Source organism: Sarcophilus harrisii, chromosome 4, assembly GCF_902635505.1.
Source record: "Sarcophilus harrisii chromosome 4, mSarHar1.11, whole genome shotgun sequence".
NCBI lineage: Eukaryota > Metazoa > Chordata > Mammalia > Dasyuromorphia > Dasyuridae > Sarcophilus > Sarcophilus harrisii.
In genome coordinates, this window is record NC_045429.1 from 337368533 (window position 1) to 337395188 (window position 26656).

Sequence of the window (26656 nt, forward strand, 5' to 3'; positions counted from 1 at the left end):
ACAAAGGTCATTGAGAACTCACATTGTGTGCTGGATTCTTTGAGATAGTCTCATTCAGCCCTGGGACCAAACCATGGATCCATTTGGTCCCAGCATATCTCTCCCTTTAAATAAATTATTAAATACTCTCTAATCTCTATCCTGGCTCAGTTTCTATGGCATTACAATGGAAGTGACTTCCCAGACAGAGGAAGAGACAAAAGAGAATTTTTCTTCCTTGAAAAGAACCACATCTTTTGTTGGTAGGATTTGTGTGTGTGCATGCGCATGTGCACATATATACATGGGTCACAAAATCTTCCTAGAGACATTTTTGGGTTCACTGCCTGAAGCAGGATTACAAATATACAGTAAATTACAATTGTAAAAGTAGCCAAGCTTACAGTGGCAGGTCCTATGATGGTCACCCCTTTCTGATCCGCCTTTTTAATTAGTTTCCTGGTGAGAGCTTCAGGGATGCCTTCAGCAATGATGGCAATTGTACGAATCTGTAAAAAGGAAGGAGAGAAAGAAAGGCTGTTAAGGACCTATCTCACTAAACTATTTCAAATCAAGGTAAGGGAGACCTCCAAGCAGATCACTCTGCCTCCTCTGAAATGCTAATCTTCCCAATTCTCAGCACTGACCTTTCTTCTTCACCCCAAATTCCTATAGAATTCTCAATTCTGCCAAGACCGTTCTTGATCAACCCAAATGCATACAAGAGTGAGAGGGGGTAGTGATGAAATTGTGTTCCCTTTGATTCCCAGCCTCCAGAGAGTCTAGAATTAGGCTTATTTCCCAGGGGGGGTTTTCTAAGGCAAATCACCCCTCCCAACTTCCCATTAGTAGCCAGATCCTCATTCAGGAAGCCTTCAAAGTGATTTTCATTCAATTGGTGATCTAGGCCTGGGGGCATTCATTGGCTTTCTTTTCAACTGGAAGTTTTTGCCTCAGACTTCTATAAAGGACAATTCTAAACTCCGTATTTTTGCAGAATGTCTGAAGCAGGATTATCCTTTGGCAAGGAACCTCTCTCCTTGGCACAGCTGACTGACAGGACTCCTGCCCCCTGTGAAGAGACCCTCTTCTCAGTGAAAACCTTTTGTTATTTCTCTGCCAAGACCATGTTACTCAGAAGCCTGTCTTCTCAGTACCAATAAAATTTCCCCTTGCCACTCAGACTATTTAGGTTCATGATTCAAATTGGACCTGCACCTCCAACCAGAGAGGATTCCCACAACTCTGCACTGCCACTAGAACAGCATCAAGAGTAACTGTCAAATGTCTGAGCAGGTGCAAACACTTCCCAAGTCAGTGATGTTGCTCCAGTTTCTACTATTCAGTCAAAACTAAGACTAAGGCCCACCTTCCTTTCCCAAAATACTGATCCCTTAGCCCATAGAACAAACACTTTTTACCCTTTTATATTCATTCCCATCTCTATCTTTCTCTCTCAGCCTTAGCTTCTATACTATTTGCTCTCTGTCCCATCCATCCCAAGGATAATTAAGAAATAGGCCTTTCACTTAACAAATGCAAAACTCAAAAAAACAAACAAACAAACAAACAAAAAAAAAAAAACAAATGCAAAACTCTTTGCATTTGGATACCATTTTTATAGTCATCTTTTGATTCTCTTTTGTTCTGTCCAATATTAATAGGCATTTATTTCTTGGAAACACATCAAGCTGGTAGCAAACAGGGAGCAGGAAGGCTGCCAGGATGGGTAATAGATGAGCACAAATAAATCCAGGGTAATGAGCAGGGGAGTCAGGGATGTAGCAGCAGCAGCTCAGGGCATTTGCTCTGAATTCAGAAATTGGGGTTTCTCTAACCTGGTCCTCCCACCTCTAGGACCTGTAAATGTTTCCTTGGGGAGAACAAGCCCACCCACCTGTGCATAATTCATGGTCTCAATTGTGCTGTCGTAGGCTGAACGGAGGGAGGCAAAGTTAATGAGCACATCGACCTCAGGGTGCTTCTTCATGGCATCTGCCATATTCTTGAAAACAGGAATCAGGATCTCCTTGTGGCCCCAGTAGAACTTCTGCTTGTGGTCCCCACTATGAGAGAAGTGGAAATGGTGAGGGATGGAATGGGACAGGTCAGGTACCAATATAGAGGAGACCAGAGCTGTGTCTTCCAAGCCTGAGGGTGGGGAAGGCAGGAAAGAGGACACTAACTCTGTTTTCGGGAGTGGGGAGCAACTCTTGGATTCATTTATGACCTGAGGGGAGCTGAGCTAGTCCCTTTCCAGTTTGAGTGATGCTTCATTTGCAAAATTAAAAAGTTGGATTAGATGATTTCAAAGGTCCCTTCTACCATAGTATCTTCAATTCCAAAAACTTAAAAGTAAGGGAATTCCCAATTCAATGGAGTAACACCTAGCATTCAGATGGGTCTTTAAAAAGGTCTGCATAATGCTTAACTTTTGTTATCTCCTAGACCCCTCCTTAGCCACTCTGGGAGAGGTGCCATAGTTACCCCATTTTCACAGAAGAGAAGGCAGAGGAAGTAAGGATATTAGGCAGGAAACCATTTCCCTTGCCTGTGGGAAGGATAGATCCTTTCCCAGAATCACTCACTATAGGGATCTCTCTGGTGCAGATTTCAGTTAAAATCACTTGATTTACCTCATACTTTTTATTTAGTCTGCAAAGTCCTTCCTCACAAGAACTTCAAGTGAGAGATTTATATAAGGATAACAATACATGTATTGTTATTTCATGCATGTGGTGACTGAGGTTCAGGGAGACTAACTGCTGGTTCAGCATCACGGAACTAAAAAGTCCCTTTTCCAGGGGGCAAGACACATTCTCCCTCCCCCCCCCCCCCCTCACCATCACGCTCTTCCCACTGCAGTCCTTCCTGATGGGGTGACTCACGTGAAAGGATAGACCATTGCAGCCACTGAAGGCTCATCACGGGAACAGATGTAGTCAAAGTCGAGCATGCCCTGCACGGCTCGCGTCTGCATGCCCCACACAATTGCCTTGGTGTGTCGGCTGAAGAGGGTTGTGGCTTTTCCTACATTGGCAGGAGAACAAGACAGAGTACAAGGGCCTGGATCACTAGGGCTCCCACCCTCCGCCTCGGAACCCCAAATCTAAGTGGGTTCTGCAGGAAGGCGGAAGGGAGCACTGTCAACATTCCAGAGAGATGCTGCAATAATACATTAATAGTTGAACTTGACTAAAACCTTATTAACCTAAAACCAGCCTAAATTCCTGAACTGTCTAAATTGTCTCTAAAAAAAAAAAAAAAAAAAAAAAAAAAAAAAAAGAAGAAGAAGGGTTATTACTTTGAAGCAGGACCTAACTGGAACATTGGGAAAGAATTGCTAAATCCTGCCGGACTTGCTTGACTGAAGAGATAAAACTCATTCATAACTGTTGAATTATGTGTATTTGCCAATGGGATGTGGGTTCCAAAAGTTTGCTTTCTTTGGTTAAACACTGCTCCTCCCTACTTTGTTTATATAATTGGCACAGCAAACTCTGCCTTTCCACTTAAGGGGGAAAGTAACTAAGTTTAAAACAAAACTACTTCCCCGTTGTTCACGTCTTTCAAATGAGTCAGAATTCAAATTAACAGAATAGGCAGAATCCCTGCCATCATCATCGAGTTCCTGAGGATTCTGTCCAAAGGGAAGCCATGTGTTGTGATTGCAGCACGTCCCTCCAGCTCCCATCCCCTTCTCTCTGGAGGGTTCTCCTCAGGCTGCTGCCACCAGGGGCACTGAGAGGTCCTCAGCAGGTAGGTAGGTAAGAAAAGAAGGGGCAGAAGGAGGGAGCTGGAGCCCTTGGGAACAGAAGACTTTCTGCTCCAGCTGAGAAGCCTAGTCCTGCTGTCCCTTTGATGAATCCGGATCTTAATCCACTGTAATAAAAGAGGCCCAAGTCATGGGACAGAGTGTGGAGTGTGGGTGGAGGGGGGTGGGGTGAGGGCAGTGGTCACCAAATCGAAATCTCCTACCTAATGTGGATTGGTGCAAGAGACCTCACCTCTATGGGCCTCAGGTTTCTCATCTGAAAAATGATGGCAAGGTATGTGGTCATGATAAACGAAAAGAGGCCAATTCTAGTCTGGCCCAGCCACACAGACATCCATCAGGGTCTGTCTAATGGGACCACAACCACAGCAGTCACATAGAAATCTGGAGCCAGAAGGGATGCAGGAGACCGTCCAGTACACCTCTGCTCGTTTCAGAGATGAGGTGACTATGGCCCATGTGGGAGAAGTGAGAAAAAATGCCAGTCACTAGCCACACTTAGGGTCTTCACTGTGCCCCCTCAAACTCAGAGGGACTTTCACCCCTTGGCAAGGGGGAATCCTGGCAAGCCAGAGATTATCATCCAGTCTCTCTCTCTCCTAAAAGATAAAAGGGAAGCAGAAGCCCCCAAAAATGCTTCTCAATCCCTGACCCAGTGGCCTTGGAAACTTGTGTGGTTCTGTACAAGTTGAGGTTAACATAGATTTCTATGGAAAAATTAGTCAGTGGTGGTGGTGTGAGGGGTTCATGAAAGCCTTGAGTATCAGCCCTGTGATCAGAGAGATACAACCTCAAAAGGTGGGCAGAGGGATGAAGCTCCCAGCTCCACCTGCAGGTACCCCCAAGTTTGGACTATGTGCTCGTCATTGCTCCCACCTCTGCTCTTGCTCTAGACCTTCCTTCCTGCCTACCATGCTACAAACTCAGTAGAAGACAGGAAACAAAGCTAGGAAAAAGAGCAACTCATTTTAACTTTTAAAATTCTATTTTAGCAAAGGTTCAAGGAACCAATTGGTGACTTTTTCTCTGTCTATAAGTTCCTTGAGAGGAGAACAGAGACCTCATATGCTAGAGTAGGGATCTATGTCTACAACTCAGATGTATTATGATTTGAATTTAATAATTCGATTTTCTTTGGGGAAACTCTGATGGTCACTATTATCAGGGATCCCACAAATAGCTTCTTTCTCATCATTTTTCTTCCATCTAAAAGTCAAGAGTAATTCAATAGTCAAAACCTGATCTCCATGCCAACCCAACTATCCCATTATCTCTCCAGGGTGCTCTGGAGATGGCCTTCCTATCTAAGGTGATCTCGATGATGGGAATACAAAAAACATAGAGATAACCCTCAATTACCCAATTTACATATTAACCAGGTGCTCAGGATTTTACTTGCCTCCTGAACATTCTCCCTTGTCAGGTTCCTACTCCCAAAGGAAAGAAAAATCCATACACAACCCTATTGCTCCTTGGAGCATTGAGAAGCCAGGTTGGGGGACAGAGGAAGATAGAGACAAGAAGAGCAGGAGATGTGGTCCTTTTGGAAACAAGTGATTTATCTTCTATGGTAGTCACTTAATGAGATTCCCTCCTTCTTCCACAGGTTAAGAGAGCTGAATGAATTTCTCAGCTACCATGATATGATGGCCTTACTTCTCTACCTCCCACCCCTTTCTGTGCATGGAAGAAGGAAAAGCACAAGACCACCACTCTCAGGCTCTCTTTATCAAGAAGGGCTTTTATGTCCCTTATTCTTAGTCTAAACTCTAAGCCTCTCCTCCTCCTCTTCCGCCGTTCATCCAACTGTACCCCAACCAGGCTCAGCCCTGGTCAGTCACCCAGTTAGAACAGTAGAGTGTTAACATGCTGAGTGAGGAAGAAGAGAGAGGATTCAAAGAGAGAGCGAAGGATAGGAGAGATTCCAGACAACACTACAAACCCACCAGAGAGGGAGAAGAGAACACAGCAGCATCAACCACTAACAAGGTCACACGTTTAACTAGTAATGGGCAGCCTACCTTTCGGGGATCGTGGACTTGGGACTGAATCTGTCAAAGAGAATTACCAAGGCAACTGAGTGACCCACTGAAGACTCCAGGAATGAGTGCATAGTATGAGAGGACCAAGGAAAAAAAGGCTTTCAATTAACTCACTGCCATGCTGTCTGTCAGATTACAGCCAGATGGTAGGAAATAGGTGAGAAGGGGACTGAGGAAGGGCAAAAGCCTCCCCAACTTCCACTCAAAATATATATTGGGAAAGAAGACAGTGTAAAGCTGGGCTTCAAAATAGGCTCGGGGGGCACAGGGTACTGGCCTTGCTGCCCCCTCTCCCCCCAGGCCAAGCAGAGCAGTCAGAGAATGGGTCCCTTCTGAAGGGTGAGCGAAGCTGTCACTGACCACCTTACCCAGACCTGTTCTCAGAGCCAGCCACACCAGAAATCCAGGACAGACCACCTCACACCCAACCACAAAATTACTTAAGTCAGGGCCAGGCTGGGGTGGGGAACCCACAGAACTGCAAGAATCCAAATCAGGAAGCCAGCAGCTCTGTTTTCCACATAATAAAAAAGAAAAGTCAAAAAGGAATTCTGATTTCTATTTTTGACTTATTTTGACATTACTTGCTACTTAGTCCCCTCTTCTTCCATTACCTCCATCCATTCCTTCCTTTAGAACAGAACGCAAAAGGAGGATAAGGGGAAACTGTCTGAAAGAGTTCTGCACTTCAAACCTTCAGTAAAACCAGTTTTATCCCTCATCCACAGCCAATTTCATCCTTCTCTTCTAGTTTCCTTCCCCCACATCAACATCCAAACTACTTTTTCTTCTTCTCCACTTGGCTAACAACCCAGAGAAGGGAACAGGTAAAGCTGCAGAGGCTCCTCACCCCTCAGATTGTCTACCTTGAGTCGTGGCTGGTTTGGCCTTCTTTGCAGGGGCCACTTCATCAGCCTTTGATTCAGAAAAAGATGCCGTCCTGCTGGGGGCTGGGGTCTGGTGGGAGAGAGGAAATCTGGGTCACTTCAAAGTCATTGCTGTCCCAGAAATACCCCCTGAAAAAAATAAAGAAGTGAAGACTACCTGGGAAAAAACCAATTAGGCCCCAGCCCTGAGAAAATCAGAATGCATCTTGCCCCTTCCTTTTTATTCTCCCTTGTTGCTAGCAGGAAAACAAGCATAGGGGAAAAAAAGGGAAAGAAAAATGTGTTCTACCGAAGAGCTGCCACTGGCATTGAGGAGGAAGTTGGCAGTGTGGGCAGCAGTGGGAGGCTGGTTGGGAATGGGCCGGTGCCCTAGGGCCATGCCCACGATAGCAGTCATATGGGTTTCAGTGCCAAACACATGGATGGGAATCCCGGTGGTTTTCCCTGGAGAGAGAGGAGGAAAAAAAATAGTCACATCTAATTTCACAGGGATCACTCTTCCCACATTGACCAGGAATTACCCATAACACGCCTTATAATTGGCAGTCTTATTAATAATAGCTGATATTCACATAGTCCTTTTAAGGGTTGCAAGGTGCTCTATCATTCACAGGACCTTGAGAGGAGGGAGGAGGTGCTTGTTGGTACTACACAGGTATTCGTGTCACCACCTTATTATAGGTGAGAAAACTGAGGCTCAGGGAGGTGACAGGATCACTCAGCTAGTAAATGGGAATCTTTATTCTTCCCACTGTACCAGAATGTCCTGTATTAAAATTCACTTCTGACCAAGCCTACTTGAGACTGCCTACCATTTTTATAAGTTGATATTATTTAAATAAAAGCCAACATTAAAACCAGCAAAAGTTACCAATTCTTGGGTTTAGGGACCTATTCCTTCTTTCTTTCGTAGGAAAAGTGAATAGGATAGAATAGCATGAAAAGTCAGTTTTACTTTTTCCTAATTATTCTATTGGCTGCTATTTCTCTCCCTAATCAACAGTAATCAACTCAATGCTGGCAGGGTTCTTGTTTTTCTGTTGCAACTCCCTAAGGTACTTCCCAAAAGTGAGCCATTAATTTCTTCTTTTCAACAGGATTTTTTTTTAAAAATGTGTTTTGTTTTTAGCATAGGTCTGCTCAGGAATGAATGTTTTGTCATAAAATTATTTGTTTCCAGTTGGGAAGATCATATTCGAAGAGGGACCCTCTTGGCCCTGTAAGGCTTACTATCTACACCATGTGTTCTTAATAAGGATCATTTCACACAAAAGTAAACAAACCTAGTCACAAATGGATGGACAGATCAAGGAAAATGGACAAATTAGTACAAGAGAAGAAAAGAAACAACAGGCAAAAGTGAAAAAGGGGCAGATCCCTCAATCTTACCAACTTCTCCCATCACCCGTAAGCCCTCCTGGTAGTTAGGACCGCCTCTTCGAACGAAAATGGTGACTTCATGCTCCTTCAGGGGACCCTGGTAATCTCGAATTGCTCGCACGATGCCCTGGAGACCAACAACAGACACCACATCTGACTCACACATAGGACCGAATATGAAACAACTATATGAGAATACGAGAGCCTTCCAATGAGTGTTTCTCAAAGTTTAGCATCCTTAGGAGGCTAGACATTCATTCTAATGAAAATACTGCCATGGGCAGGGGTATGTGGGAAAATCAGAGAGGAAATCTTTATTTGCAATGATCTTCATTCAGAGCCTGTAGACATATAAGACAAAACCAGTCTCGTTACTACATAGTCTACCCTTGTTTTTGACCAAAAAGGAAAAAAAATTGGGAAAGATGGATAAGGAAGGGATGCTAAAGAGAAACCTATATAATCAATACATTAAGCTGTAAAAGAATCTTAGAAAAGTAATTAACAGCAAAAATACCTAATGCTGGCAGGATGGTAGAAAAATGGTTACACATTGATTGATTACAATCTTCATTTTAAGATTCATTTAATTACAAACTTCAAGAATATTTTTGATAAGTAGTTTTGAAGTAAGCAATAAAATTACAAATAAATTGTCAGGAAGTGTTTTTACAGTGGAATTATTTTTATGTGACTGTAAAATAAACAACCAAACAAAAATATCTAGAAGTAACCTAAGTATCTAACTGGTGAAAGTGTGGTGTGCTAATGTGTTGGAATATACCATAATGCAACTAAGATGAACAATTAGAACAAAAAAAGAAATCTGGAAAAGATTGAATGAAATAATAAAAAATAGAGGGAAGAGAAGTAGAACTGGATAAAAAATCTTTGTGAGGAAAAATAAATAAAAATGAATGAACAAAAGAATCCTAATGGGAATTTAGAGGGAGTAGCTGGATTATGTCATAGTGCTTTATCCCCTGAAAATTAATTCAATTTAAATATGAACAGCTACTAAGCTAATTACTGTCATCTGAAGTGATGTTAGATTTATGTTTAAGTGAGCATATCAAAGCATCTAATAAAAAACCAAAACAACCACTTTAGGATTACTGAAAGATGATGAACAACCAATCATAAATGATTTTACACCAATGTGGGTAGAAGGGGAAAGTGGGTAGTGAGGAAAGTGAAGTCCAGTTAATCAGCAACTTTCTTAGTAGGATCCTCAGGAGCCCATCTCTCAGTAAAGACTCCTTGACCAAACAGACTATCTTGCCTTTCATGGCCCTTGCTTCCTTGGACCACAGAACCCACATAAATTACCTTTTACCCTTCTAGTTTACAGGCCAATCCTATAATCCTCAATCGCTGGGAAATACATGCATTTACCTTTCCTCCCAGCCAGCCCTCCCCACCAGAAGTTGCTATTGCCCACAAGAGTCCTTTACCTTGAAGGTGGCAGCAACATTTGTAAAGTTTGCAATACTGCCTCCAATGATGAGTATTTTGCCTAAAGTTGGGATGAGGAAAGAAAAGAGATTAAATTTGGGGACAATGACTAGCATGTCTGGAGCTAATCAAAGCAAAAGATGAAAGACAAAATCTGTTTGTCTGCCAGAGGGGGAGGGGCTCCCTGGTATGCACCAGTCCCGAAGCTTGTATTGTATACACATTTGCTGAATAAAAGGCAGCTATTGATTATGGTCCTTTTGTTCTTAAAGCACAGAGCACATTACACTACATTAACATCATTTGCTTTTTTAGGAAGAGAGCAGCAGAAATTGCCCAGGTTCTTGTTAAACCTGGACTTGGGACTGAACAGCTATTCTATAACTGACCTCAGAGCCGTCAGAAAATACTTACGATAGAAATCACAACCCTCCTGGACCTCTTGGTCCTAAAACTGAAAATCACACACACTGATGTAGGTGGACTAAAACTGGAGACAATTCCTTAATTACTATTTTTAATGAGAAGACTACTCTTTTTAACCAAGTATGGAATAAAGAATGATGGGACTAGCCTATAATGCCTTTCTGAGCACCTATCAATTACAGTGGGCAAAGAAAATCCACTAGGAATTAAAAAGTGGGTCATGACTAACATACTGATAACCTGCAATATGGAAACCCCAGAGTGCAGATGAGCACTGTTATCAGGTCCTGGGTACGGAAGAGGATGTTAGTTTTCCTAAGGCAAGGCAAAAAGAACCATCTCACCTTGTGGGTGCTTCTCCCGGGTCATGAGGGAGAGGATGGTCTTGGCGTAGTCATAGGTTTGCTGCTCACTGGGAGCCCCAGAGTACTCCCCATAATTAGCCAGTTCCTCTACACCTCCCAAATCACAGATTGTGTCACTGTGAAAAAAGTGATTGGGGTAAAAGGAAAGAGGTTAGGGTTCATTCTTAAGTTATCCATTTGTGAATGGATCAAAAAGTGTTTCCTAAGTAACCATTACAATGCAGAGACAGTCCTCACCTTCAAAGAACATATATTCTACAGGAAGGAGACAGCATGAACAAGGGGAGTGAATAGGAAAGCCTGCAACCTCGGGTTAAACATTAAATGTGGGTAATCATATGGTAGACAGAGGGTCAAACAGTTAAGAAGACCTCAGTTCAAAATCTACCTTAGACACATCTCTGCCTACTTTTCTATAAAATGAGGAAGTTGATCTCTAAGATCCTTTCCAGCTCTTAATTTATGACCTTATGCTTTTATGAGCCAACAGTTGATGCTATTTAAGAATGGATACTTGTACAATGCCTTAAAGTTTGTGAGTTACTATAGGTGCTACAGGTATGATCTCCACTTTAAAACTGAGAAAACTGAGACTCCAGAGCACTGAGGTAACTTACGTTATGGCCACACAGCCAACAAATGTCAAAAATAAGATTTGAACTCACCACTTCCTAATTCCATGACCAGTATAGTATCACAACATCTTAACACAGCCCCTACAGAACACTGGCAGGAAGGGAAGGGAAGGGAGAGGGGGTGCCTAGGATATGGATTAATGGTTATGTTATTTCAGACTTTTACCGACTGGCATTCTCTTTCAGTCATCTGACATGGCATATTTCAATCCATGCCCAAGAAGATAACTAGTAACTAAAGTTTACTTTAATATAAAGCAACAGATTAAAATTGGCCACAGCAAATATATAGAAAATAATTTTGCTTCTAGTTTTAAAAATAATATACAGTCTATGCCACAGTTCATTTCCTCTTTGGAGAGGTCCTCTTCTTGTAGCACTGGGGCAGATATGAGGTCTAAAACATTGTGTCACAGGTCATGAGGAGACCAAAAAGAATTCAGAATCTAGAACAAGCGTTAGCATTTGCTGCTTGAGGATCCAGCCCCAATACTTCGGAGGGTGTCTGGAAGGAGAAGGGGTCATGGGGAACACCCTCTTCTTCTCTAGCACTGCCCCCCCCCCCCCATTCACCTGTATACAACGGAGGCACCGCCTCCAGCCACCATGGTCCAAATCCTTCCCTTGGGGTTAAGCAAGGTCAGCTTCAAGCTTGCCCCACTTTTGGCATCTAAGTCAGCGATGTAGGCTTCCTAGGGGAAAATCACAGAATGAATGGTCTCTTGGTCTGGGCAATCTGTCCACAGATAACTTTACTTCCCCTCCCCTTCTCCTCAAATTGGAAGAGAATCCAGATACTTCCCTCTCTCCAGAGACTTGTAGGAGGTCACTAAATTGACTTTGGCAGGGGGAGCCCAGGCGGGCCCCACCTCTGAGACAAGGCTTCCCGAGGAGAACACTGTGCCCCTCCCTCCCCCCCCATGCTCCATAACACCCTCTTTGAGAGCCAAATCTACTGGCCCTCTGCTGCCCTCACTTTTACATCTGGGATGGACTCTTCCCTTCACCCTAAGTCCTTACCTTCTATGACCTCCCCTGGTCCCTTTTTCTCCCCCATCCCCCATAGCAGACATCTGTTGTCTCAGTCTCAGACTCTTCCCTCACAATAATGTCAGATCTCAAAGCAAAGACTTTTACAGGTGGGGGTAGGGGTGGCAAAAAGGTCAATTAGCATTCTGAAAAAGCAACCAGACTGAGCCGCCTTGTGATTCAGGGGAAACTGGTTCGAGAGGCAGCAATGACCAGAAGCTATCCAATCAAGTTAAGAGCCTCCCGAGCCTCAGGAGGTAGATTGAGAAGAACATTTAAAAGGATTTCTGGCCAGGATACAAAGGCTTTGCAGACATCCATCTCCTACCCCAACTCTGTCTGAAGGGGTTTTAAGAAAATTAAAATCAAACTCATCATTCTTTTCTTGGCTGAGATGGCCAGGAGGGCTAGGCTTCAGCTATCTATCTCCCTTGATGAAGGGCAGAAAATGACAGCCTTCCCTAGATTCTATTCCCTGCTCTGCTGCCTTCCATCCCCACTCCCAAGTGTCCCTTGTCTAGAAGATTCCCTGGATAATGAAATCACCAAGTCCCTTCCCTGAGGCTACACTGTTATGGAGCAATAGTGCCACAGGGAACACGTGATGACAGGGCTGGGAGGCTGAGGAGAGAAGAATGGGGCTATACCTCTGGATAAGCTTCTCGCCCAAAGGGGGGAGGAAATTCCAGATCTCCCCATTTCACTTTGCAGATATAGTCAGCTGTGGCATCAATCTTAGCAGCCAGGTCAAGGATATAGACGCCATCCTTTGTCACAACTGGGGAAAGAGCAGCAGAGTCAGATCCACTCCTCTTGTGCTCCCTTAACTTCCCTTAAGCCCCACCCTCCATTGCTACTGGGAATCTCATGATTCCCAAGATCCTAAAAGAGCACGGGATGAGTTCCAAGAAAAGCAGGATTCAGGACAATGAGTTCCTTTGGTCATTTTAATTGGGTCTGGAAGGCTAGGTTATCCTCCTGAGAGTCAATGATCATACCTATCAGCATGTGCTTTCAAGGCAGTGCTCTTATTCCTGTTTTAATATAAACCATTACCTCTATCCACTGTCTTCTACCCCTTCTCCCCCCCCCCCATGTATTTGTGTCATGGCTACATTTCTACTGGTACATTCATCTCTTTAGCATCCCTGAACATAGCAGGTGTTCTTAACTTAGGGTTAGAAAACTTGGTTTCTTTAAAAAACAACAACAAAAAAAACCACAACTTTGATAACTGTATTTCAACACGACTGGTTTCCTTTGTAATCCTATGTATTTTGTTGGATGAATTGAAAAACAATATTCTAAGAAGGAATCCAAAGGATGAATCCAAAGAATTCATCGTAGGAATCCAGGACACCCTCCTTCCTCCCAAATGTAAAAATCCATAAAAGGGGCCAGAAGCAGCACCTAATCCAAAATGATTCAAGGCTACAGTCAAGTAACTGGATGGAGCCAGGCCTTGAATGCAATTTCTGACTATGTATCAAGCTCACTTTCCACTGAACCCCAAGGCCTAGGGTCTCCCAACAGCAAGAAGCCAGCTCCAGGATGAGGGAGTAGCCTGTTTTCCTGCTGGAGGACAGAATCAAGCTCTCCGACTCCCCCCCAAAGTCAGGGTTAATTTAATTCTGGCTCAGTACAGATCCATCTTTTTCCCCTCCCACAACCCCTTCCACCCTCCCTCAAGGCCCATTTAGATAATTAAGTTGGCTAGAGATTTCCCCCTTCCACCCATTAAGAGGAATGCCAAATCAGCCATGCTAAGAACAAATGATTTTACTTCCTGGCTTTCTGCACTTTATATCAAGAAGCGGCAGCCAAAGGCGCCCGAGCCTCTCTCCTCCTCCAACTCCAGGCTGCCAAACCAAACGGCCTTTCACAGCCTGACTCACTTGCTCATCCTGTAGTATGTCAATGATTGACTAATTCATCAGAAAAAGTGCTGGTGTGTGTGTGCTGGGAAGGGAAAGGAAGGCAAAGAAGGTATCTGAGGACATATGACTAGGAGAAGGTGTTCTGAGGACTGGGACAAAGTAGGGCGGGTCATGGCAGGAAGACACTGACTTGAAGGGCCACAAGGAGGACCCATTCAAATGTCAACAACTTCTCCCAAAAAGGCCAAATGTGAAAAGGGCTGCAGTCGACCAGTCCTACCAGACCCAGCGTTAACTTGAGAGGGCCTGGCCCAGGGATTTTTAACCATCTGGGGAAGGGAGGAAGAAATCACGGAACCCCAGGCAGCTGGTGAGGACTAAGGCTCTCCTCTGAGCAAGGTTTTTGAATGTACAGCACAAAACAGAGAGGAGTATAAAGGAAGCCAGTTATACTGAAAAAGTTATTACCCTTTCTTAAAAGCAAATCACAGATCCTAGACAAGGACCCCGCTCCCCGCTCAGACTCTGACTGGTCCACATGGACAATGAAGGATCCTCCTTTACTATTCTCTACCCTACCTATTAACACACACCCTACTACTAAGGGCAGCTACTCTGGCAAAATCCCACAGCACCCGGCTCCTACTCTCTCCCTTCTCTCTCTCCCTCCCTCCCACGGGACAGGCCCAAGTTACCGAGGGGGTTGATCTCAAGGTAAGTGAAGTAGAGGTCTTCATACAGATTGAAGAGTCCTGAAATAAAGCTGGCCAAGATCCTGAGTTGAGAGAAGCAGAGTCATTCATTAGGAGAGTTTTCTCAGCTTGGAGGGGAGGGGAAGGGAGTGGGACAAGGGAGATAGATGCTCTCAGCTTCAATTCCCCAATGCTAAGACCCAGCACTACCCTGTGCCCCATGTTCCCTGAGTCCCTCTCCCCCCCCCCATTCCCCCTATCCCTTATAGCTGGGGGTCACCAGGATCCCTGGTTCTAGGACCCTCCTCCATCCCACAGGCCACCAGCCCAGGGCCCACTCCTCTGCCCACACTCACTCTTTCTGGCTCTCAGGAACGTGAGTCAGCAGGTGCTGCTTGATGTCGGTGGGATGCAGTTTCTCATTGACTCCGACCAGCAGCTTCTGGGCTTTGGTGTCCACATCCCCCACGTCCATGCCGCCCTCATGATGGAACAGGACATAGTCCCCTTCCCGAGTGGCGTAGATGCAGACGTAGAACTCTTCGGCCTGGGGGGAAGATGGGGCAGAAAGTCAGCTCGTCATCCTGGGATCCCGATCCAGCATGGACCCAATTGCACAGGGTGGACAAGACTAAGTCTGCTCTGTCACCCAGCCCAAGGCCCTCTCCCCCTTAACTCACATTTCCAGGCTCCAATTCCCAACTCCAACTGCTTTTCTATTAGCCTGATTTTTCCTTTAGACACCTTACAAGTCAACAAAAATAAGGGGACAAGAGGATTTGGGGGAGACAGAACCCCTGGGGTGTGGCCCAGCAGGTGTCAGACAGCAGGTGCTTCTACTGTAGAAGCTTCTCCCCTTTAAGATAAATTCCTTATGGGCAGGGACTTTCCCTTGTCTCTGTATCCTCAAACATATTAGTCAGTGCTTTGCAGACTGACAAATAAATGTCTGTGGATGGATTGGTTGATACTCACCTGAGAGTGGGGGACAAAGGGTTCGATGAGGAAGTTCTTAAGGATGCCCCTGGCCTTGCCAATCTGGAAAACAATAGAAAGGCAGAAGCTGAATATGAAGCAAATCCTATTTTGGGAACTGAGAACAGTATCTCTCATTGCTCAGGTCGGGACCACTAAGAAAGAACCCATCCTTGGGCTCTAACCCGTGGCAATAGGAGGAAGAGACCCCTCTTGATTTTCACACACTTCCCCTGCCTCCACACTAGTCAGAGCTTGCCCCTGGAAAACACATGGGAAAGTTTCTCCCATGCATCAAGGTTTCCAAGGAAGGAAGTAATATGAATGTATGTGACTTCACACCACTACTGAAGAACAGCATATAATGATTAGATCCTCTCTAAAATGGGTGAGGTAAGAAGGAATATAAGACAGGTCTATTTGGGTAGAATTAAGGAGGCAATTTACTGTCCAAGGGTAGGAAAAAGACAATATGGGATCATGGAAGTCACATGAGATGATACACAGGGAGGGAGGAAGAAGAGATAAATCAGGACACTTAAAAAGCTTTTTGATCCAGACCTTCCTGGGGAGTTAGGGGGAACCACACAGAGCTAATCAGTCTGACTGAAGCATTGGCAGAGACTGTTCCCTCCATCAGACATGGCTTATCCCCTTGTCCCTGACTTAATTCCATGCGTCACTGCTGAGTCAGGGACCCAGACAGTGATCCATCACAGCTCCCGCCTAGCCAGACGGCTGCCCAGATGCCCCCTCCCTGATGGGGGCGGGGAAGATGACAGAATCCCCAGGGATGTGCCATTTCCCCTCTACCAAAACACAAACACACCCAGTCCCCAAAGGCAAGGACATCCAGAGGCCAGGGAAGGAAAAAGATTTGAAACTTTCTCTGTTAGTTCCCTATCTGAAATCCTGAGGTGCAGGTCTGAAATCTGAGGGATTCCCATTAAAAAAAAAAAAAAAAAAAAGGAAGTTTATTTCTACCTTCACTCTTCCCTCCAAAAATCTTTGTCTCTAAACTATTCCTTTCCTTCCTTAACCTTCCAAGCACCTGATGCAAAAAATATTATTATTCCCTCTTGTACCCCTCTATGTGTAGCAGGAATCTCACAAATAATGTTGGATTATTCCTATCTGATATTGGGGATGTATGTGATAATTACTCCTATGTCATACTCTATCATATTAACTGATGGCACTCCCCAAGCCTACATTGTTAGAGTAATAAAAAGCAGAGGGGCTAAGGGGAGGACTGAGTACCTCAACATGGATGGAATTACTCAAGGAACCCAGACCTAAGTAAGTTTGACCCAACTCTGGGTCCCCCAGGGAGCTCATGTTCTTTCTTTCCAGCCTCACCGTGATCTCTGCCCCAAGCTTCGTCTTCAGCCAGGATCTGACTCCATCTAAGTTCAGATCGACTCCAACCAGGCCTAGCTTCCCTCGACGCTTGATCAGCTGATCTGGCTTGACCACCAATTGCTGAAGTAAGGAGACAGGAAAAAACAAGCATTTATTAAATAACACTATGTGCTGGGCCCTATGTACCTTACAAATATTATCTCACTTTATCTTTATAACCACCTTGGAAGAAAGGTGCTATTATGATCCCCATTTTACATCTGTAGAAACTGAGGCAGGCAGAGGTTAAGTGACTTGCCTAGAGTCACACAGCTACTAAATATCTAAAGCTAGATTTGAAATCAGGCCTTCCTGACTCCAGGCCCAGCACCACCTAACTGCCTCATTGGGAGAGACTAGACAGTTAGTCCCCAAAGACCTTAGATTCTCCTCTTTGCTTATCCCAATCCTTCAGACCCAAGTTCTACTTCCCAGCTCTACCAGGTATCTTTCTAACTGTTCCATTCCAATGGAACACCTGGCCTGCCTGCCACCTTGCCTCCATTTCCTCTCTTAGCTTCTGCACTGGCCCTTCTCTCATGCCAGAATGTTCTCCCCCTACAACACACACACACACACACTCCCTGCAAGGCTCATCCCTAAGCTACTCTCTTTTTCCTCCTCCACCTCACCTGCTCCTTCCCAACATCACTGTATATGTATTTTTTGCATATATATAAAAATAAAAATTCTGCATGGCTATCTTTGTCATCATATTGTACCCCCATCCCCCCCCCCCCCCAATAGAACCCAGGCTCCTTGAGGGGAGGGCGTGACTCTTATATTTGCATCTGCAGCATGGAGCAGAGTGCTTGTGGATTCACTGGTCTACCTCCCTCTTTCTAGGGGTAGAGCCCATGGCCATAGCTCGGCCCAGACTGTTAACTAGCCATTTGTTGCATCCCATGTCAGTCTCTTTGGCAAGACTGCTTTCCTATCCCTGCCGCCCCACCCCCACCCCACCCCATGGAGGTCCAGTAGGCAGCTAACCTGGCTCACGAGCCAGGGGTGGTCCTGCAGCAGGTGGGACCAGTCCGTGTCAGGGGTGACCCGAGCATACTTGAATCGGTTCTGAATTGCGGATGTGGTGCAGATGTACTTGTAGAGGAGCTCCTTCCCCGTCTGTTCCGATATCGCCTTGGCTGACATGGCTGCAGGGGGACTGCCTGCCCAAGAGAAGAGAAGAGACGGCAATGAGATGGCCTGCCTTAGTCTCTCCCTCACCCCCAAATCTCACTGGACTCATGGCTTGTGACTCTCAGACTAAAGACCCTCATTTAGTTCTACCTGGGCAGCGCCTTTCCCCATCAGGGCCCCAAACTCCCCCCTCAAACACCAGAACAGCTGATCTCGGCACCTCCCAGGGGAAGAGCAGAAAAAGGCTCTAAGAGGAATAAAGTGGAATTTTCCCTAATACTAGGGAAGGATAAGAGATGCTACAAGAACAAAACCATGGGGGAAGTCAGCAATAGCTCTTTCTGGGAGAAACTAATTTCAGCTCTGCTTCCACTCCAGGCTGATAATGTATTAAAGCCAAGAAAGCCCACCGTCCCACCACATTCTATGGATGATAGGGAGGGAGTGTGAGAAAGGCCATCTACCCTTTTTTTGTATATCCTGGTCTGGTGAAGCTTGTGGACACCTTCATGTTAAACATAAAACCTAAAATACACAAGATCCCAAGAGAATCCACTTATATTGAAATATAGTTATCAAAATATTAAATAATTAAGTTCATAGAACCCAGATGAAAAACTCTTAGCCTAGGAGGTTCAGGTACAACAAAATCCCATGTCCCCACCTTTTCAGCATACAGAGTTTTCCAACCTTTAGTACACTCAACCAGAATTGCACAATCCCTTCTAAATTTCTCTTTGAACCCCTTGTCACAATTTTAACCTCACTGCCCAATAAGAAGCTACATCTATTACCCCAGGACTCTGGACAAGCCAAGGTCTGCTCACTGTCAGACATAGCCAAGTATTTCTAGGCTGGTAATGGGAAGGACTGAGGGAGCCCTCTTCCAAAAGCAGACCCTCCTTTCAGAATATTTCTATTATACAGAGGGGGAAGTAGTGAGCTTATTTGCCCCTAGCTGGGTTATTTAGCAGCAACAATTGTAGATCTCAGGGACTCCACAGGACCTGTCACTCCATTTGTGGGCCTCATTTTCCCCAGATGTAAAAACAAGCAGGTTGTACCAGATGATCTCTAAAGGCTCCCTTAAGGCTCTAAATAAATAATTTCAGTTGGGCTCCTGGGGACCCTACAGAAGGGGATCTCTTGACACTACAAGAAACAAATGAATTTTGTATTTTTAGGAGCCCCAAAGCACAGCATCCTACTGCCACTCCAAGAAAAACAAACAAACAAACAAAAAAACAATACCCTGATAAGGATTTCTCTATCCACCTACCCTCCCCTTCCTTGTCCAATCCTGTTTTGTCCTCCCACAAAGATAGCAGGAGCAACAGGTTGGGGAAAGAGAGGGAGGGGCCAGTGGAGAAAGGAAAAAAAAAAAAAAGATGAAGGGGTAGGGGAGTTACAGAGAAAAACAAGGCTTTCTTCCCTTAGACACCCGAGGATCAGTAAAGTCTGTGGGAGAAAATTTTTCAAAGAAGAAATGACATTTGAAAACGGCAAGTTTGCCGTCTTCTGGACAGCGTTGATCTGGGTTTTATCTGGTCTTGCCATGTCTGGAATTTTGTCCCCATCCAGGGCTTGGAAGTGAAGTATACTAATGAGAGAGGATCTTGTCTGAAAGTCTGCCTAAATCCAGCCCCACCCCCTTACAGAGGGATATTTAGCTTATAGAGAATCCTTTTAATTTTTTTTCTTTTAAATCTTTCAAATTTTTTCTTACTTGTACTGAAATCTCTTGTTTTTACCGACATCCCTGAATATATCATATTCCTTTCCTGGCCCAGAGAAATCATCTTCCTTAGAAAAGCCAGAGACATCTCTCTTAAAAACTCACCTTTGCAATGGAAGGAGGAAGGTGCGTTTTGTCTCTTTTTTAATCCTAATCTGAACTCTGCTATGTGACCTAAGATAGTCTCATCAATCTTTCTTATCTCAGTTACCCAGTCTATAAAATGGGTATAAGCAGATAACTCAACACTACAGAAAAGCATCAGTAGGCATGGTAGTGAGAACCATTTTCGGAAATGGCCTTGGTGATCGTATCTGTTTCTTCCTAATTTGAGGCTGGTTCTTCTCACTTTCCCATACTCACACCCCACCATCCCTACCTTCCACCTACCCAAGTTCTCAAAAGCAATTTCCTAATCTTCTTGACTCTGGGACCAGAAAAACTGGTCTTGAAGTAGAATGAGACACACCTCCCTTTCCCCCCCTTAAATGAAGCTGGGGAAGACAAATGCCAAGAAACTTCATTCTCACTCCCCATCCCCAAAATCAATCTGGACAATATGTTCTTGTCACAGATGCCCCAACCTAAATGCCAACTAGAAGTAGAGAACAACAAAATGGTGGAGAGCAAAATGCAATCATTTGGGAAATACTTTAGAAGTCTGGCTTTCTAATCTCCTCCCTTAAATAATTCTCATTAACAAAACTGTAGTGGAGAAGACATAGAGGGTCTATTTACTAAAACAAAATAAACAAAAAACACTAATGGGTTTTGGTAACTGGAATTCACAGAAAAAGAAAAAAAAAAAACCACATTGAATAACAGATGGCAAGAGGAAGAAATGACTATTCATTCACCAAGGACATCCACATCACTAAAAAGAGGGGCCAGTTAAGGAGCATAACCCATCCATACTTCCCCCAACCTAATCACCATTATTCATCCCGGATCCTTACAGAAAACACTAGGTCATCGTCAGTTCTGGTTGCCAGGCAGATCCCAGATGTGAGATCAGATAATGAATGGAACTTCTCAGGATGACCAATGGAAGTACTGTGGGGAGCTATATTCCCACCCAAAGTATTTTTTCTACAGGATAGGTCCCTTCCAGCCTGAGGCTAGCAGTCTGCTGGTTAAAATAGCACAAGAGTTCATTCACTCCTGGTCCATAAGAAAGGCAAACCCAACCAAATACTAACAGAGTTCAATGTATGCCTTCCAGCTGGCTCTCCATATCCTGCCAGAGCTAGAGGGCCTAGATTAAATAAACTAACTACCCAGGAAACTGAATTTCAATTTCTGGTCGGGGCTGGGGTGACTGGAGTTAGTGATTTGGAGGATTCACCACCAAAGCCTCAGAAACCTATCATTGCTGACAAAGTATAGGCTAATAGAGGAATGATTTGTAGACCGGTCAAGATAAGGGGCCATACTCATTTCTAACAGGATTAACTCCTCACCAAGGATCCTGGCAGCCAGTAAATTAAAGGCTGAAGGAGGTATCTGTCCCACACTCTAGTCAACTCTAGACAAATGAGCTCTCCAAAGCACAGCAGTCGCAGAGAGAAATGGGGCGGCCAGCAGAAAGGACAGGATAAAAAATGAGGAAGCCCTGAAACAAAAAAAGGCTTTTCTTTGAGTGTGAGCAGAAAAGGGTTTTGCCCTCCATTTTACACTCCAGGGGGAATCTTAACAGGGCTTTTGACGCAAGTCCAAAACAGAACTAGTGGCAGTCATTTTAGGGCCCCCCTTTTAAAGCCTAAGACATAATGGGTGTAGATAAAGTATGCGAGAACCAAAGCAGCTGAGAAGCCCTTGCTGCCTCTACTTCCTCTCCCCTAAGGGACAGTCACCCCAAAGACTCTGAAGGCCTCCCCTGAGAGATCTTAAAGCCGACCCCAGCGGCACCGGAGACCCCGGCGAGGCGCCAGCCCTGACACCTAGCGTGAGATTCGCTAGGTGGGTGTGCCTCCGGCTCACCAACACAGGAGGGGTTGGCAAAGGGAGGTAAAGCCGAGCCCGAGTAAGAGAAAGGGGGCTGGAGTCGCGTTAAAAGGCTAGCTCGGAAACAAGCCCTTCCCGAGGGCTCGCCCGCCTCTTTTTTCCCTTTCCCAGCATTTAAATCTCCCCGTCCAACCCGGCCGTCGGCACCCCTCCCCCCCGAACGGCCCACGTGGCGTGGGGGGCCCAGAACTCCGGGCCGCACACCGTGCTAGCCAGCATTTGGGGAGGGGGAGAGGAGTTCAGGAAAGTCTAAAGTCCCACCGGCAGTACCCTCTCCCCCTTCTCCAACCAGATCCGAGAAGAGGAGGAGGAGGGGATGGGAGTGGCGGGGAGGTCCTCCAGCCGTCCCGACCATCTGGATGGATGGAGCAGCCCGGACGAGATGGCACCACGTTAACACCTAATCCCCCCAGCCCCGCCCATTCCCGCACAGGAAGACCCCACCTCCCGATGTCCTTTCCAGCAAACCTAGACCCGGGAGAGCTCCGGGCGGCGCGCGGGAGTCGCGGAGCCGCGCCCACACGCCAGCCCCAACCATCCCTTACTGGCCCAAGTGGGATTCGAACCCCTAAACGCAAAGACCACGGGCTAAGGGGGCGGGGAGGGCAGGCTGGACGCGTGCAAGCTGGGCGCGCCTTCCCCACTTCTTTTCCTCCAGGCTAGGGCCGGCCCGATGTGCCGGACTCCTAGAGTGTGAAGGCGAGGGCCGGGGGAAGGGCGTGGAGGCGCGGGGGGGGAGAGGCCCGGGAGGGGAAGGCCCCGGCCGGGCAAAACCGGGGAGCGACAGGTGCCGGGGAGGCGAGGGTGGAGGGGCAAGGCGGGAAGAAGGGCGACCCCCAGCTGGGAGCAAGCCTTGGCAGAGACCAGAAACGCGAGCGCGCGCGTTCGCGTGGACAGCCGGCTTGTGGGGGGAGGGGGCGGCGTGCCGGCCACGGCTGCGGACCGTGCAAGGACGGCCAGAGGAAGGCGATCCCGGAGGGCCGAACAAGCCAACTTCCAGCGCGAAGGGGGCCCGGACGCCGGGCTCACCCGACGCGACTGTGGTGGGGCCAAGGGGAGGAGGGGAAGTGGGCGGACTGGGAGAGGGATCCCCGCCGCGGCCCACGCGGCCGCTCGCACCTCACCTCTCCGCGGCCGCCTGTCGGTGGTAGTGCTTCCGAAGGCCCGAGCTGCAGCCCTAGTCCCACCGCGCGCTCCTAGGAACTTGTGCCCGCAGCTGCCGCCCCAGCCCCGGCTTTTGTCCGGGGCCTAGACAGGCTCCTCCCCGCCCCCCACCCCCTTCCATCTGCTCATGGCTGGGAGATCCCAGGGATTGGCCACACGTGTCTCCTAGCCTGTTCTTGAGACTCTCTTCCCGTTCGCTGCTCGACTGAAACCCCGCCCCCGGAGGCAGGTCTCAGGATTGCTGGGACTTGTAGTTCTGTTTTCCCGACCTGCCCAGGCTGAGGAACCTCGGCGCCTAGCTCCGCCCCTCCCAGCTTCGGTCCCGCCTCCGTCTTTCCCGATCTCGCAGGCCCTCCCTCCTTAGCTGCGCGTCACGGAACAGTTCCGCGCCTCCTCCTTCCCTCCCTCCCTTGCGCGGGGGCGGGGCCATTGGTGGGGAGATGGGCAGGGCTGGCTCTCGGAGGATAGAGTGCCACGCGTGGGAGCGGTGGGCCGTGGCCTGATCCCTGGGCGGGGCCAGTTGCCATGGTGATCCTACCCGCGGGTAGATAGGGGGACTAGGGGCGGTGGAAGGGTCGCTTTCGGGGCTGGTCCAGCGCTCCTCCCACCAGAGCATCCAGCCTGCGTTAAGATCCTCAAGCCCGGGGCTTGCCTAACACCTAGTGATCCCCACTGGGTTATTGGGTAAGGCTGCTAGCCACAGCTGCTGAGTGCAGCTCTGACCTTTCCACGTAAGGCGGAGCGGGGGAGGGAGAACCGGACTGCATCCGTGTTGGAGAGGGAGGGAGGGTGACGGGGCGGCGAAGAGATTCAGACTCCTTTCCCCTTCCCCGCTGCCAGCCTCCTAGGAAGCCGGGCCAGGGCTCGACCAAGAGACCCTTGAGCGTTAAGGCTTTGGGAGCTAGTGGAGTCTTATTTAATCTTTACGTCTCAGCCAGCGCCTGCCCCGAGATCTATTGATTTCCTCTACGTGAGAGTGTGTAGCAAAGGCTTCCAAAGTGGAAGGGCTGTCTTCGTCCTCTCAGCAAGGTGCCGGTAATCATGTTCATGCCAGAGTTTTCAAAGCTTGAAGGCGGAGGAGTTCATGGCGCCACAGAGAAGACGCTGGAACCAGTGGGCATTTTCCAGCACAACTCCTTCATAGATTCTTCCCCTTCTCAGGGAAAAAAAGTTTCTGACGGAAGCCGCCAGAAAGCAAGATTAGCCCGTCAAATTTGCCCTGCTCTGAACGCAAAAGCCCATTCATTCACATACTGTGGGTAAACAGGTCAAGTTTGAGTCATTCCCGTTCGAACAGGGCCTGATCTGCTGCCATCGCCATCAATTGGCGCTGGCTTCTGATTTCACTGGACTGTGTCGCGCAGCTTGTCAATCTCGAACACAAAGTTATTTAAACAAAGCATCCTAAGATGTTGTATTTCTCAGTAGCATTAGTTTTGTTACGTATGATGTAATGGATTTTCCAAATTCAGAAAACTGCAACACATAAAAATAGAATTAACTCAAAAAACATTATAGATGCTTTATTGGGGTTTTTAACCATTACATTGAAATTGTGTAAAAAAATCTTAAAAAGTGGAGAGAAGGTGACAATTTTTTAAAGGGCATTGCTACATAAAATCTGGAAATGTCTGCTTTATAGTGTCAGAGATAAGTCTTCAAATTGGTAGGGGAGTCCTCAGATCAGATCCCTCATATGTAATGTTTGTTGAATAAAATTCAAGTAGGAGCTTTTGGATCATCTCATCTAAATCTCTGATTTACTTGGCCTTGATCCTAAGCAATGGCTCTCGTTTAGGAAAAGATACCATCATCAAAAGATCAGAGATTTTGATCTGGAAAGAATTTTAAAAGTCATCTGGTCTTTTGTAGGTGAAGAATTGAGGCCCAGCAATTACAATAAACTTGTGAGGGAGAGAGCCGTCTGCATCAAGAAAGGAGGACTGGGGGACAGAATGTGGATCACAACAACAGAATTTTCATCTTTTTTGTTGCTGTTTATTTGCTTTTTGTTTTCCTATTTTTTTCTTTTGATCTGTTTTTTCTTGCACAGCATGATAATTGTAGAAATATGTATAGAAGAATTTAACATGTTTAACATATATTGGATTACTTGCCATCTAGGGGAGGGGATGGGGGGGAAGGGAGAAAAAATTGGAACACAACACAAAGTTTTGCAAGAGTGGATGCTAAAAACTATCTTTGCATGTGTTTTGAAAATAAAAAAACTATTATTTAAAGAAAAAAAAAATGAATTGAGGCCCAGAAAGGTTAAATGAGTTTTCTAAAATAAAAGAGGTCATAAATGATAAAAGTAACACTCAAATTCACATTTTGGTCCTCTAAAACAAATGTTCTTTCTACTGTACCAAAACTACTTTACTATAGCTCCTTCATCTTCCCGCAGTCTTGTGTCTTCCCAGCGCTCCCAAAACCCAGGAAGCTACAGAGCCCAGAATTGATATTCAGTGGCCAGTTCAAGTAAGGTCAGTTCAAGCTTCTAAACCAATGGCATACTTCCATCTTCCCTCTCCCCTCATCAGCCAAGGTCCCAGACAACAAGTTTTGCAACAGTTCCCAAGAGTAAACAGTTACCCTAGCCCATCCTCTATCCAGTTTCAAGTCAGGCAGAAAGCAGGTGGACAAGGCTCCTCCTCCTAGCCACATCCTAGACAGCTGAGTTATTGATGATGTCTTTATCATTTCTCCAAAGAGCTTTAACCATATACATTTAGAATATACTCTTTCCATACCCCTATTCTTCCTACTAGAACCAACTACAGAAATAAAAAAGGAATATGGGAAGACCAGAGACTTCTATGCTTCTATACATACATACTGCCCTTCTTGGAGCTCCAATCCAAAGAGAGACCCCCAGCTCCTCTCATTTTGGAACAATATATTTCCAACCATGGTATCTATTCCTCTGCCTTCCCTTTCTCCTTTCCGATTATCTTAATATAAGTCCTCATTACTATCCTTTTTGGACAATTTCAAGAGCCTCCTACAAAGTCTCCTCATACCTGTTTTTTTTTTTTTTCTCTTGGCCCAAAGTGGTCTTTTAAACTAATGTAGAAATAGTTTTTCTTTTCAATTACATCATTCCTCTGCTTTAAAAAAAAAAAAAAAAAAACTTTAATAGTTTCCTTTCACCTATTGAGCAATATTCAAACTGCTCTGCCAGGCATTCAAAGCCCTCCATAACTGGGTTGCTATTTTACATTTCCAGCCTTACTTTGTTATCATGGTCATTCTCCTTTGTTCATTTTGTGCCAAAATGCTCCAGTCTCTACTTATATTTCCAAACTGATGATCTTGTTATATAAAAAATAGCTTTTTATTTTCAAAATATCATGTAAAGATAGTTTTCAACATTCACCCTTGCAATACCTTGTATTTCAAATTTTTTCTCCCTTCCTTCTCCTTATCCCCTCCCCTAGATAGCAAGTAATCCAATATATGTTAAACATGTGCAATTCTCCTATACATATTTCCACAATTATCATGCTACACAAGAACTATCAGATCAAAAAAGGAAAAAAATGAGAAAGAAAACAAAAAGCAAACAACAAAAAAAGGTAGGAATTTAAAACCTTTTAATACCTATCCTTTAAAGCCTAATTCAAATGCTACTAGTTTCATGAAGCTTTTCCCTAGTCTCCATTCCATACTTTGCATTGCACTTTTCTTTCTATCTT

At 45.7% G+C, this 26656-nt stretch overlaps 1 protein-coding gene across 4 annotated transcripts in view; it reads right to left on the reverse strand.

Moving 5' to 3' along the window:
* ACLY (ATP citrate lyase) overlaps window positions 1-23086 on the reverse strand; it is a 40394-nt gene extending 17308 nt beyond the window's left edge. Inside the window, exons 1-17 of one of the 4 annotated variants that reach the window (XM_031966272.1) lie at window positions 22919-23086; window positions 17909-18084; window positions 16877-16999; window positions 15518-15580; window positions 14899-15089; window positions 14546-14625; window positions 12621-12751; window positions 11518-11636; window positions 10289-10425; window positions 9518-9579; window positions 8073-8190; window positions 6973-7127; window positions 6663-6753; window positions 5776-5805; window positions 2868-3009; window positions 1877-2045; window positions 384-488 (exon numbers count right to left, since the gene is read on the reverse strand). In XM_031966272.1, the coding sequence (XP_031822132.1) occupies window positions 384-488; window positions 1877-2045; window positions 2868-3009; window positions 5776-5805; window positions 6663-6753; window positions 6973-7127; window positions 8073-8190; window positions 9518-9579; window positions 10289-10425; window positions 11518-11636; window positions 12621-12751; window positions 14546-14625; window positions 14899-15089; window positions 15518-15580; window positions 16877-16999; window positions 17909-18067 (1875 nt within the window). In that variant the 5' untranslated portion in view covers window positions 18068-18084; window positions 22919-23086. Of the gene's footprint in view, window positions 1-383; window positions 489-1876; window positions 2046-2867; window positions 3010-5775; window positions 5806-6662; window positions 6754-6972; window positions 7128-8072; window positions 8191-9517; window positions 9580-10288; window positions 10426-11517; window positions 11637-12620; window positions 12752-14545; window positions 14626-14898; window positions 15090-15517; window positions 15581-16876; window positions 17000-17908; window positions 18085-18519; window positions 18538-21250; window positions 21269-22918 lie in introns of those variants that run through there. The other 3 variants (XM_031966275.1, XM_031966274.1, XM_031966276.1) reach the window with 3 other exon arrangements.
* Window positions 23087-26656: the final 3570 nt, after the last annotated feature.